A 13,640-nucleotide genomic window follows, 5' to 3' on the forward strand; every position below is an offset into this window, starting at 1 on the left:
GAAGATAGCAACAACACCTTCCAAGACTCACTTTTCTGTCCATTCTGTGAGATTATGTTGCACTGAGCACCTGCTGCCATACACACCATCATGCCTCATTTAATATATGATGCATTGACTGATTATTGGCAGGTTGTTATGTCACTGCTCAAATTGAAACTGCTGTTCACACCATCACTGACAGGCCGGTTTTCAACACCTCACATCACTCTCCTTACACAAACTTTCCTTAAAAGGATACTTTGGGATAGATGAGGATGATAACCATGTCAGGACAGTTTGTGAGAAGTGAGCCTGCATGCCTTAGACAAGGCAAAGCTTAACAAAAAGCTAAGCTTATAAACAGACAAGCCTCTGCAGTCATTGTGAGTTTTCCACTGACCTCAGACGAAAGTGGAGTTCCAGTGGTTCATGTACTTATGTGCACTGAAATAAGGGGAATACATACAGATCACCTGCTGCAATAATTGCTTGATTGTATCTGCTATCCCACTGGCTGTGTTTAGGATATCATCCCCCTCCCTTGAAGTGAATGGGGACAGGTTTCAGCATCTTCACAAAGCTGTAGAAGGTGTCCCACAATGATTGGGGTTGGGTTTTAATGGAGTAAAAATTAGATGATTCCTGGATTTTCTTTATGCTCCTGAAGTGGAAGAACCCTTCACCTGTTTCTGAAGGATCTCTGCTGACTAACATGCAGCACAATGTGAAGGTGAGCTTGTTACAGCAAACCAAATTGGGGAAATTGCCTGAGCATTCAGAGCCGAGCCAGGGGATGGGATCACACTCTGTCCCACTTATGAAGGCAGCAGGTGCCAGGGGCAGAGCAGAAACCACAGATGCAACTGGTACTTCAGTAGGTGTTGCAGTCAGGGGATTGTGGCCACCGGTCAGTTCACTGTTATCATTTCCTGGAGAAGGAAGTCTGGGGGAGCTCACGGCCCATGGGAGCGCATCAAGGACATGAGCTAGGGTCTCTCCCTCACTGCTGTGTCCCAAACTCCCAAGGATTCCAGGCAAGTGTTTGAGCTTGCAAAAAATGAGGAGTCACAACAAGCCCCATGTCTGGATTGCAATGGAGTGCATTCAACTCTTGCTCTTCCTCAGGAAGTGACTCCATATGTGTTTATATAAACACACAGCCCAACGTGACTGGGCAAATATTACTCAAGGTTTTGCCGTTTGCCTTTGGGGTAAGACTGAGCACAGCCACGGGGTCAACAGGTCAGAAGGTTAGGAGGGGAAAGATGGGGGGTCTACACAGAGCAAGTTGTTCCCCAGTCTTTGTAACAATCTCAGTCCTACTCAATGCCCCCATGAGTCCACAGAGGCCTGTCAGATACCTGGTTGCAAAGTTCAGTCGGTTCATCATCAGATATGGAATAAACATAGCACTCTGGTTATCATTAATAATATTTATTTTGGAAAAATATTTTAAAAATGAATTTCTTCATTAACAAAACGGTAAAAAAAATCAAATAACATTTGCACAATATTCCATAAATACATTTATATACAAAAAAATATAGTCACATAGACCCGAAGTGCCTTTGTACATATTTACCAAAAAATTTAAATTATAAAAAAATGAACATCACAAAATACTCAAGCTTTACAATTATCATGAAAATATTTTTACAGATTCAAAAAAATAACACACTTTTTCTCACCTAGTAAAAACACATTTTAGTATCAAAAAAGACAATAAAGGCAGTGTTTGTGTCTCTAATTCAAGAAAAGACTGGCTCATAATAATCCAAAATATACACTTCAGGCAGTGCATGCTTCTTATGTAGTAATTAAGTCCATTCATTTAAATATATATAGAAAAGCAACTGACCATAGTGCAATGATAAAATTCATAAAAGGCAGTGCAACAGTAATCCTTGAACACAGACCCTTGCCTGGTGTCCATCTTGTTTCTTTATTTTGCAGTCACTTTGCTAACTTCAGTAGAGAACCAGCTCAAGCCTGAATTTAGTTTCTCAGCAGCAGTCAGTGAAGGAATCTATCTCCCATTCCTCTTTCAGCAGCATTCATCGGGGCATGTCTCCTCTGAAATTGTTCTGAACAACCACCTCTCCATATCACCTCTGGTTTACACCTGGAAAGAGAAAACACAAGCAGAGATCAGGAGAGGTTAATGAAACATATGAAGAGTGCTGTAAGGCTGCAGAGGGTCAGGACTCTGCATGATGCACACCAAGCAGTGTGTCAGCACACCTCAACCCTGCTACCATTGTACCCTAGTCTACACAACCTGTCAAACCTACAACAGCCACAGCAGCAAGTCACTGAGCTTGTCTTCACAACATCCACAGCACCCCAAACTCAAGCTGGCTGGATTTCAACAGGTACAAACCACTGTGGCATTATGGAAATGAGTTTATCTGTAAGTATTAGATGGGAGCTGGGGACCAAGACTTCTCTCTGCTGTTCCAACCCTACTAACCTCAGTTGCTATGATGCACTCGTCTTTCTCTTCTGATATGACATACACCGACTGGTACTTTGTGTCCTTTGAAGTGGAATATACTGAATCTGGTCGCTTCCTTTCAGAAGTATCACTATTGAAGGCAAAAAGAGAAAGAACAAGTGAGATGGCTGTTGCTTAATGCTACCTATGGAATATACACTCCCTCTTCAAAGCCAAGCTGCCCCCTGCACTCTGATCTGAGATACCTCTTTAGTTGTACTGCACTTTTCTCCTCTGCCTCTGAATCATACGTTTCACACTTGGCTTCACATTTGCCGTGCTCCTCCTTAACCGAGTCCTCATTCTTGAGTTCATGCACCAAATTGTAATCCACTGATGGGTATCTGACTTTGTAGCCATTTTTATCAGAGTTATCGCTGTGAAAGTCTACTTTCTTATTTGTGTTTTTAATCTGCGTGGCACCAATGACACTTATGGAAATGTCCTTCTCGCGCTGGCAGTTTGCCAGGTTATTCATAGTCTCTGTCTCACTCCTGCAGGCATCAGGCTGGTGGTGCCTCTTCTGCACCCTGAGCCTGACACAGACGACCACAGCAGCACACCCCAGCAGCAGCATGAGGACCAGAATAATCCCAGCGCAGACGGCAATCCAGGGGAACTGGGAGTTCTGGCCTTCCGTGTACTTTTCAGTGAAGTCAACGATGACGGGTCCCTGAGGTGGCTCAGGGAGCAGGAACTGGCAGTTGAGCCCGCCGTAGCCCCGGGCACACTCACAGACATAGCGGTTGTTTCTTTCGTGGCAGGTGGCCCCATTGTGGCAAGGGTTGTGCTCGCATCTGCTCACCGGGGTGCTGCAGTTCTTCCCGTTGTATCCTGGGGGGCAGGTGCAGGAATAGTCATTGATGCCATCCTGGCAGGTCCCTCCATTGACACAGGGGAAGGAGGCGCAGTCGTCCACGTTGTCATCGCAGTGTCTCCCAGTGAAGCCAGCCTGGCACTGGCAGATATAGGAGTTCCCCAGATCGACACACTGGGCTCCTGCAAGACAGGAAGGGGGACGAGCTGAGTGGTGGGCAGCCAGACACAACAACTCCCTGCTCTCGGAGCAAAAGGCACAACCAGCAGCTGAGGAAAGCTTTCTTTCTGAGAGGTTAGCTCAACCTTTGCCAAGTCTAATCCAACCAAAAAAGCACATTTTTTTTTTAAGAAAGATTTTTGTTAATCTTTCATTCTCTATCTTATTCCTTTTTTAAGATTTCACTCAGCTCAAACCAGAACACCAGTCCAGGTCAGGTTAACACCACATCTCATGTTACAGAGTTTGAGTGGCAATAAAAAAGGAGGAGTACAGTACAGAAAGTCTTCACTAGTTTAATCAGAAGAGGAAAATTACTGTTACCAGATTCAAAGTAATAATATTTAGCACTCATGTGGTATGTGCATCTGCAGACCTCTAAGACTCTTTGTAAAGGATCGGAAAGTAAAATCTTCCGTGTTTTCATGCATGAAGCTTCAGACCAAGTCACTTGGCCACAGCCATCCCATCAGAAAATGCAATCCGCAGCAGTGGCCCAAGCCACACCATTGCTTTCTTAGTACAGATTCTTCTCCACCAAGTCAACTATTGACATGACTTTTTTATAAGATAATGTAGTGATAGGGCAAAGCATAATGGCTTCAAATTGAAAGAGAGCAGGTTCAGATAAGATAGTATGAAAAAATTCTTTACTGTGAGGGAACAAGCTGCCCAGAAAAGTGGTGGATGTTGCATTCCTGACAGTGTTCAAGGCCAAGCTTTGTCTAGTGCCTGGTCTAGTGAAAGGTGTCCTTGCCCATGGCAGGGGCTTGGAACTAGATGACCTTTAAGGTACCTTCCAACCCAGACCATTCTATGATTCTATGATTGATCAGTGTGAGTTATTGTGAACTCCAGACCAGAAGCCAAAGTAAGTCTACAGTCTCCTTCCAGAAGACCACTGCAGCATGTTTGGCCTTACCATTAGCACAAGGGCTGGAACTGCAGTAATCGATTTTCTTTTCACAGTTGAACCCAGAATAACCCAGTGGGCAGCGGCAGCTGTAGCCCCCGTCAGGGTTGTCGGTGCAGCGCCCACCATTGAAGCATGGTCCATCAGCACAAGTCATTGCACTCAGCTCACAGTTCTTCCCATAGAAGCCTGGGGGGCAGGTACAGGAATAGCTGTTCTCGAGATCCTGGGGGGGAAGAAATGAGAAACTGTCAAAACATCTGTCTGAACTTGCTCTGAAATGCAAAAAGGGATTTTGAAAATTAGTAAATCTGGTATTAACTCCTCCCTTGGAGTTTCAGATGACACAAACAACTCAAACTTACAGTGCAGCTTCCACCATTCTTGCAAGGGTTGGCATCACATTCATTGATTTCAATCTCACAGTTGGAGCCTGTATAGCCAGGTCGGCAGGAACAAGTGTAGCTCCCCTGACCAGTATTGGTGCACGTGGCACCATTCTTGCAGGGCTTGTGGTGGGTGCAGTAGTTCAGATCTGTAAAAGATACATTTTCTTTTTTTAAAGAGAGCAGCCAAGATGCTTGCTACTTTGCAAGGCTAGCAGGGGGTTGGGTGAGCTGAAAATAGTTGCCTGCTTTCTGCATTTTAAATCAGATGCTGAGGCAAGGACTGAGAACTCACCCTGGTTGCAGAAAAGGCCACCCCAGCCTTCCTGACAGTTGCACTGCCAAGGCTGTTGACAGGTACCATGAAGGCAGCCTGGGTATCGGATGCACTCATCACAATATCGCCCCTGCCAGCCCACTCTGCATCTGAAAAAAAAGATGACAACAAAGTCTCATCAGATTTAGACTTCTCACAGTTGGAAACCCTATCACAAACTCTGCAAGCACACTGATGCCAGGGATCAAGTTTCCTAAAAGCCTCGGTGATCCTTCATGTGAGAAAGTCACCAAGTCGAAACATAGCATCAGCTTTCATCGGTCCTAGCTGTTTCTTCCACTTCCTCAGATAGACCCATGGCTCCAGATAGTTAATCTGTTCACTCTAATAACAAAGAGCCAAACCTTACACACAGCACTGTAAGCCCATTAGGTTAATATTAATACCACTCAACTTTGACTTATGGAATATTCTGATCTGGCATCAACCGGGTATCTCAAATTTTCACCTGATATGAAGAAAGGCCTTTAAACCAACCCTTCAAATGTCCAATGGCTTCTTTAACACCAGAGCATCAACACTGAAAGACAAAGAAGGAAGCAGGAAGGGAGTGGAAAACTTACTTGCATTCCCCAGGCTTGTCGCAAAAGCCGTGTTGCTCGTCACATCCAGGCAAACAGATCGCTGTAAACAAACCAAGCAGGGAAAAACATCAGCACTGGTGCCAAAACAACTCTCTTTTACAAGTCTGAGTCTGAGAGCACCTTGCGGGTGGGGAGTGAGTCCCTTTTACTAGTTCGGGGCAGTTAAGCGTAGCTGAATTAATCTCTGGAGTCTGCAGGAGTATTGATCTTGCCCCATAACTGGGCACTTCGCTTATCACCAGGGATGAGCATTCTTCTTAATACAGTTGCACACAGACAAAAGAGGGCTCACAATTGCTCCCTTACCCACAGCCCCCCACCCCCTTCCCTTCCCAGTGAGGGTCAGAAGTCCTTTTTTCCAATTCTATGCACACAGCTCCACCTCTTAATATCCCCCGAAAGTGTGTGTGCAGATAAGAGTGGACAGCTGGTGTGCAGGGTGCCAGTGCAAGACAGCTGCTCTATTGTCTATTCTCTCCCAGCAGCTGCCCCACTGCAACAATACCCCGGCCCCGGAGCCAATGGGGCCGGCGGCCGGCGACCGGGCAGCCTATCCCTGCCCACAGCTAATCTATGGCACGCGCGTGATTTCGCTGCAAAAAAACTTTTTTTTTTTTTTCTTATTCAAATAAATAAGTCTAAAGTTCTTCCTCCCTCCTTCCCCCACCCTCCGCCCTGCTCCGAAAAGGGGCGGGCGGGTGGGTGCAGCCCTGGTAAAAGAGGTAAGCGGGCCAGCGGGAGGGAGGATGAGAGAAGGGAAAAAAGGGACTTCTGCTCATTACTTCGCCTGGTTATGGAACTCATTAAGCAGGCACTGCAAAGTTTTAATTCAACAAAGCCAGCCGGAGACAATGGCATGAGAGGGGAAGGAGGGGGGAAGAAAAAGAAAGAAAGAATCAGTGCTGATAATCAGATCGCCTCCAAGTTGGAAAGAATGGAGCTGGGGGCAAGGCAACGGGAAGCAATCTGCAACTGGCAACTCCACTCACTAACGGCAAAACATTCTTTTTGCATGCACACATAAACACGTCTCCCCTGCCTAGTAGGTTTGTGTCAGTGTTATAAGCTGTTTTTTTTCTGAGAGGGAAAACACAGCAAAGAACGTACGTAATGAGTCAAGAAAGATGGACAGCCTTCTGCTTTGCTGTGGGAATAGCAGAGATGTACAGGCATTCAAAAGTGCTGACAGCCCCAAAAGAGCTCATTATCAAAATGCTTCCTTTTTCCCCACCCCTTGACACAGCTGGGCTAGGCACTTTTGATCATAGGAAAGGTTGTAGTTCTTATTTAAAACACTATCAAAGAAAATGTGAGCCCCTTTGCCTGCTGTTTATTGTGCAACATCGTACCATGAGCTGCTAAAAGCATCCTAGCAGTCACTAATAGTGTGAATAATCAATCAGGAATGGTTTGATAGCAGCTCAGCTGAGACCACAGTGTAGGTGGGTTTAAAGAGAAACAAAAACACAACAAGAAGAAAGCTGAGAGGCTGCTTTACAGCCTGGAGCTGTCTTCTTCCTGCCTGCCTGGCCCTTTGATGACTGCAGAGGAGCGCTGGCCCAGTACGTCATCTGCCAGCATATTTCAGATGCGTGTGTACACACAAACAGAGAATGCCATCACAGGCTGCAGCAGGGGCTCTGTGTGCACGTTTGGGTGTACACTGCTATGGATCTACAAAGGGCGGAATCTCGTACAACCGGAAAGTATCTGACATCCTGGACTATCCTGTCTGGGATCTGCTTACTGTCCCAGCTTTTCCTGCTGTATCAACACACCACATTCCTCAAAAACTTCAAGCTCTGGGGTATGTTGCGTGTCCCTCACTACTTTATTAATATCAATTATCATGGCAATGGCACAGAAGAGAGCTGGGGAAGAAGCTGAACATTCTTGTGGCTCCATGTGTAGCAATTCCTGTTAGTGGCAGCATATGAGTACCCCAAATGAGAAATGTACTGTCTAAAAGCCATAGAGAACGTCTTGGACTTCCCGATATTTTTCTTAGTACAAGGTCACAGAGGATCAGACCATAGCATGCCTACCCATAAGCCTGTCACATAGATGCTGCCAATGTCTAGTTCACCCCCCTGAACTTATGTACCCTATAGGTAATGACATCAAAGTTGCGTGTTTGGAAGGTAGATAGGTGAAAAAAGCGGTCCTGATATGTTTTAATCAATCCTCAAGCAACTGCTCAACATTTTGCCTCCTGATTAAATGGTCTAAGGCAAATGAGCAAGAGTGTAGTGTTGACACTGACATTTTGTTGGCTTAAGAAGGGGCTGTCTGCATTAACTTCCTGTGGGAATGCTGAGGATCTCCCATCCCTCACCCTGGTAAGGCTTGAGCACAGAACCAGACATCCACCCACCTTGGTGGGAACCTTGGTTCTCCTTCCCCATGGGGCCTGATGTCAGAGAAACACCCCTCTGCCAACCCCAAGAGCTCAGGAGACACTGCTGCAAGGGACACCCAAGGAGACAAGGAGGTGGATACTCACGCTCAGTGCAGTACTGGCCTTTCCAGCCTGGGTTGCAGACTTTCTCGCCACGTTCTCCACAGGTGAAGTGGCCAAAGGCATCGTCCCGGGGGCGGCAGAAGACAGAGCAGCCTTCTCCGTAGTAGTGCTCGTCGCACACAAAGCGATAGGAGTACTTGAGGTCAGTGCGGCCGCTGCTGTGCAGGTCCTGGGACCACTCCTCTCCCACTGCCAAGTGTCTCTGGGTGGCCAGGCGGCTGATGAGGCGCTCAGGGTTTTCTGTGTGAAAGTGGAGAGTGGTTAGAGAGCCCAAAGCAGGCAGGGCATAGAGAGGTTTCTGGTGGGAGGGGAACCGCAGAGGCAGGATGACATGGCTGCATGCCAACAGGTTGGCCTCTCTTGCCATAGGTCTACTGTAGAGGAGAATGTGCTACACACCGCAGAGAAAGGGGCCAAATAGGGCTGCAGGGCTGGGATTATTACGGGGAAAAGCATGTTTCAGGACACTTACCAGTGGTGAGGTCATCGGGTGAGTCTGTATGCAGAGCTTCAATGATGAGCGAGAAGGTGCCCTGTGGAAAGAAGGAGCAGAGAAAACCCACCAGGAGAGCATGAGAGCAGGTAGGCCCAAGGGGCAGTGCCACCAGTCCCCAGGAGTCATCAGTCGCTGTCCCACTCCCGTCTTGACACTTCAAGGGGATTGGCGGCCCCTTGGAATGGCACGGGGTGGGACGGGATGGGTATGTGCCTCCCCTTCCAGCATCGCCCCCCACTTACGGGCCAGGTGAAGCCGAAGGGGAAGCGGATGGGATTGCTGAAGGCGGGGTCGGCGCCGCCCGCGCCGTCGGGGACGCTGAAGGAGTTGGCGCCGAGGACGGGGGTGATGGCGCTGCCGTAGGTGCAGGGCGGCTCGGGGGACACGCTGGCCTGGTAGTGCTTGAGGCAGACGCGGAAGAAGGTCTTGCAGTCGCACTGCTGGAGCCCACCGGCGCCGGGGCCGCCCCCGCGGCAGCAGTTGCGGTTGCTGAGCAGCCCCTTCTTATTGACAAACTCCTGCAGCTTCAGCTCGAAGACGCCGGAGGAGCCGACCTGCGGGGCGGGGACAGCGGCCGTCAGCCACCGAGCAGCCCGCTCCGCAGCCCGGCCCCGGCGGCACTGGCACCCGCTCCCCGCTCCTCACGGCTGCAACAGGCAGCGACGGTCCCCGCATCCCCCGCGGCACTCCCCGCTGCAGCGACGCCCTGGTGCTGGCGCTCCTGTCCCCCACCCCACGGGCACTTACCTGGCAGCGGCTCAGCAGCACCGAGAGGACGGCGAGCGTCAGCAGGAACCGACCTCCCATTTTGGAGGTGCAGCTCTTGTGCCCTCGCTTTGCTCCCCCTTATCTTCTCGTCAGAGGAAAAAGGGGAAAGTGTCTTTCGGGGTAAAGGAAAAAAACCACAGCGGCCAAAGCCGCTCGTCCCAGCAGAGCTGGAAGAGTTAGTGTCACGGTTTCCTTCTTTCAGGAGTGTCTCTGACTTTTTTTTTTCCTTTTGTCGATACCTCTAGATGTAGCCTGTCGGCAACTGACAGCTCTTTCGGATGGCAAAAGAAAAAGAGAGGAAAAAAAGACGGGGGAAAAAAAAAAAGTTAATATTTATCTGTTAAACTCTTTTTCTTTCGCAATCCACGATGCTCCTCCTTTTCTCCAGGAAGGAAAAAAATAAAAATAATAAAATAAAAGCAACTTAATTCCCAACAGAGGCAGAGAAAAGGCTTCCCAAGGAAGATTAAAAATTGGCGATCTGGAAATCCCTGCAGAGGCAGCGGCGGAGGCAGCGGCGATAATTCCCGGGGCGGTGCGATTCGGGAGCGGCTCTGCGCGGCTGCGCTCGCCCTGCGCACGTCGGGGCTGGTGGGTGTCAAACAGCAGCGGTGGCGGGCAGGTCACGTCGGAGCCTTGATCCCCTTTTTTCCTTTTATTCTCTTTTCCTTTTTTTTTTTTTTTTTTTTTTTTTTTTTTTCAGAGGAAGCGAAGCTCTCTTTCCTTGTTGTGGGTTTACTTTTGTTTTTAGAGGAATCCCAGCCAACAAAAATAAGCTCGTGTCTCAACAGCAGCGAACAGAGCGTGTCCGGGTGTGCTCCTACGGGGGAGGGGGGTGCCTGCTCTGCTCCGCTCCGCTCCGTGCCGCGGCTGGGCTCGGCTCGGCGGCTCTCTCCAAGGGTGAAGCGCTAAGGATCTGCCTCTCCTTGGGCGCCTGCCGCCCTTATATCCCGCCGGCCGACTGCATGCCTAATGAGATGCAAATGAGCAGCCCCCCAATCTGGCTAGAGCTGTCACAAAGGAGCCACTTTTCCAACCCTCCTCTCAATGGATCGCCAAATGGTCAGTGAGCTGTAAAATGTGCAACCCTCCTCCCCCTCCCCTTCGCGCTCACAAAACGTGTTCATTTACATTCCTGCAAATTTGGTAACCGCAAGAATCCCCCTTCTGCTCCGGGGACAGGGTAACACCCCCTCTGCACCGGGGAGAGGCAGTGCTACACGCTCCGGCCAGAGAGCAGCCCCAGGGACGGCGGGCTGTAATTGCCTCTTGGAACGTGCAGAGCAGCCGCCGTGACCCCAAAAAGTGACTCGGTGATCGTGACCGCTCCAAGGGGCATCTCCGGCGTTAAAGGGACAAGGGAGGTGGGAGCCAGCGAGCCACGACGAGGGGAGTCCCATCCCATGAAATTCACACTGCATTTACCCTGGCATAAGCGGGGTAACTGGGGAGGGGGAGAACGAACGCGGACGAAGGGACCCGGGGCTCGCTCTTCCCTTGGCTCCGCTGACGGCGCGCATCCCGCCGGCGGAGGCACGGGGGATCCCCGGGGGTCCGGCGGCGAGGGACGACGCGGGCCGGTTCGCGGCGGGGACTCGTGGAAGGGACCCGTTTGCGGGGCTCCGCGGGTCCCGTGCCCGCCACCACCGCTGCCGGAGAGAGCCACTCGCTGCGCCCGCGTCCCGCACCCCTCTATGATTATTATCATCACCAGCAACCTCTCCCTCTCTCTCCGTCTCTCTCTCTCTCTCTCTCTCCCTCTCTTTTTTCGTCCTTCAGCTTAGTAAAAAGTGAGTTTGGTGTGTGTCGTTCGCGTGGCTGTCATTAAGGCCGTTTGTTATTGTGTGAGGGCTGAATCAGTTAGCTCTTTGTGCTCTCAGCTGTATGGTAATGTAGACAGCACCTGCTCCCTGCACAATGCGAGGGAGAGAAAGAGCTCCCCTCGGCGCACGCTACTGCCTCTACAACAATGTCCGCACATTTTTTAAAGAAATCCCTTCCAGCACTTCCCCCCTCCGCAACACACACAGACACACACACATACACACGCGCGCGCACACAAAATAAACTAGCCCAAATTTACGCCAGTCGTCACCTTTATAATTTTTTTTAAGTATCCATCAGGCAGTACAACTTTTGTTTTGACCTTTAAAACATGGAAAGCAGTTTACTGGTGCGGTGAAAAGAGGATAGAGGCTATTACCATTTGAGCAGTTTCTTAATGATGGATGGAAGCAGGGGATAAAAGTTGGAGGGCGACTCTGGCATGTCACTCGAAGCAGGGCTTTCCACTTTCTTTAGGCCCTCTGTTTAAACACCTTTGGTAGGCGCAGGCGGATTCATTAGGATGCAAGGTGTAACTGTCTCTGTAAATGTCATTTTAATTGTAACAGATCATTTCAGCACAGATTAAGCTTGTGTGCGAAAGGAGAGGATTTGGCTACAATAACCTCACTGTAGGTATGCCGTGCTAAAAGCCTTATTATGGCGAGTTTATTGGGTTGAAACGTGCATTTGCATGGCAAAATGTGACTTCCATTGAAGCAGATGTCTTGATCACAAATTATCTTACAATGCGCTAGGAAAAAAAAAAATCTTAAAGACTTCTTAAAGTAAAAGCATTGAGTAATACCAATTAAAAGAAAATCACTAATGAGTTCATTCAGCCCAGCTCGTCTTGACTGTTCCAGGACTGTAGCTGCTCACATTCATTTACTAAGGGTTTGTGGCACCTACCCCAAACCCAGGCCACCTACCCCAACCCTTGGTACAAGCATCCAGGTCTTTGCAACGTTTTGCCACTCAGCGTGTCCTTTACATCTAATTGCAGTCGAACGAGCCATCTACATCCAGGTGCTCTTCCTCTCCCCTCTCCCCGCCCTCTGGCGCATAAGTAAAAGTTTAAAATGTACAGGAATGTTTGGTTATTTTTTTTTATTATTATTTTTATTTTTAGTGATTTTTTTTTTAGGGTTTTTTCTTTTTTTTTTCTTTTTTTTTTTTTCACTCTGGGCAGAGAGGGGACCAGCGATCCCGTAGGCACCGTGCGCGGAGCGGAGCGGGCGGCGGATCCCCGGAGGCCCTGACCGCCCGCCCCCGCCGTGCCCAGCCTCAGCAGCGGGGAGTGGGGGGGCGCATCCCGCAGCAGCGCCGGTTTTCACTGCACATTACTTTTGCCACCTAGCGTCAACATCTTCTCAAGTGACTTGTCGCTGCTTCGCAAACTTTGCTGCGGCGCTATCCCGGTAAAAGGAGAGGGGGGAAAAGATCACTTCGTATGAGGTTTACTAAGCGAGTGGGGCGGGGGGGCGGGCGGGGGTGAGCAACAATATCTGTCTTGAAATTTGGGTGGTGGCCCATCGGTGGAGGCGAGAAGTGATATATCAACGCGGATCTTTTAATCTACGAGAGATAGAAAGTTGGTCCATTAGCATCCCCTTGCTTAAAAAACTGGAAATAAAAAGTTACACGCGCGAGGGCTTTAACCTAGTGATAGAAAAAAAAACCAAAAAAAACCAAAAAAAAAACAAAGCAAAAACCAAACCGAAAAACTTGCCCCCAAATCCTTAACAACCCCCCTTCGGTACCGGGTATTTGTTAAATTGACGTGGCACAGATTTCTCGATTACCGCTGCTGAGCGTGACTGAAAGGCGCCGTGAGAGCCGGCAGGATCCTGCCCACGGCGCTCATTCTTCTCTGGCTTAATTTATGCCACGCGATTCTGTATTGGGGAAATCAAGCAGAAAGCTCCTTTTTCTGCTTTTTTCCCCCCTCTCCCTCTCTCTTTCAGATGCTGGACTAACGGGGAGACTGTTTAACTTAAGTGTTTCTATAGGAGGCTGTTGTAGTTTAACTCCTGCCCACCAGTAGCTGAGGCGAACAAAGGAGGGACTCGAGGTCTAACTATTCATCCATTCTCTGCACTTTAATTTTCATTGATTTCGAAGACAAGGGGAGCCCTTAGGGATTCTCGCTGAAGGGGGATGACACGCCTTTAGACGCGATCAGCCCCCCAGCCAGCCATCTGCTCCCAACCAAATGGCGCTTTTTCGCTCCCAACCGCGTGTCTCCGCACCGCGCTCGCCCGCCGCCCCCCGCCGCCCCCGCGCTGTTAGCCGTGCC

The 13,640-nt window shown here is 49.3% G+C and overlaps 1 protein-coding gene and 1 long non-coding RNA gene across 2 annotated transcripts; one reads left to right on the forward strand and one right to left on the reverse strand.

Moving 5' to 3' along the window:
• Window positions 1–1,426: 1,426 nt before the first annotated feature.
• Window positions 1,427–9,870, reverse strand: DLL1 (delta like canonical Notch ligand 1). Its single transcript, XM_015622065.2, has 11 exons — window positions 9,497–9,870; window positions 8,992–9,303; window positions 8,726–8,786; window positions 8,236–8,493; window positions 5,712–5,772; window positions 5,107–5,237; window positions 4,791–4,960; window positions 4,435–4,651; window positions 2,683–3,475; window positions 2,453–2,567; window positions 1,427–2,104 (listed from the first exon to the last, which is right to left on the reverse strand). The coding sequence occupies exons 1-11, from the start codon at window positions 9,554–9,556 to the stop codon at window positions 2,099–2,101; spliced, it is 2,184 nt and encodes a 727-aa protein (XP_015477551.1). The 5' UTR covers window positions 9,557–9,870; the 3' UTR covers window positions 1,427–2,098.
• Window positions 9,871–9,894: 24 nt separating this feature from the next.
• Window positions 9,895–11,321, forward strand: LOC117244026. The gene is made up of 2 exons (XR_004496344.1): window positions 9,895–10,579; window positions 10,700–11,321. It is a non-coding gene; the product is annotated as an uncharacterized LOC117244026 (long non-coding RNA).
• The last annotated feature ends 2,319 nt before the right edge of the window (window positions 11,322–13,640 follow it).

This window comes from Parus major, chromosome 3, assembly GCF_001522545.3.
Source record: "Parus major isolate Abel chromosome 3, Parus_major1.1, whole genome shotgun sequence".
NCBI lineage: Eukaryota > Metazoa > Chordata > Aves > Passeriformes > Paridae > Parus > Parus major.

What these genes read in the sequence shown, in the direction of transcription:
- DLL1 (XM_015622065.2), bottom strand. Translation starts at nt 9,556, where the DNA reads ATGGGAGGTCGGTTCCTGCTGACGCTCGCCGTCCTCTCGGTGCTGCTG. An exon ending in TGCTGCTGAGCCGCTGCCAG is followed by an intron (nt 9,304 to 9,496) that starts GTAAGTGCCCGT and finishes CCCGCCCCGCAG; the next exon opens with GTCGGCTCCTCCGGCGTCTT. An exon ending in AGTGCAGTACAACTAAAGAG is followed by an intron (nt 2,568 to 2,682) that starts GTATCTCAGATC and finishes TGCCTTCAATAG; the next exon opens with TGATACTTCTGAAAGGAAGC.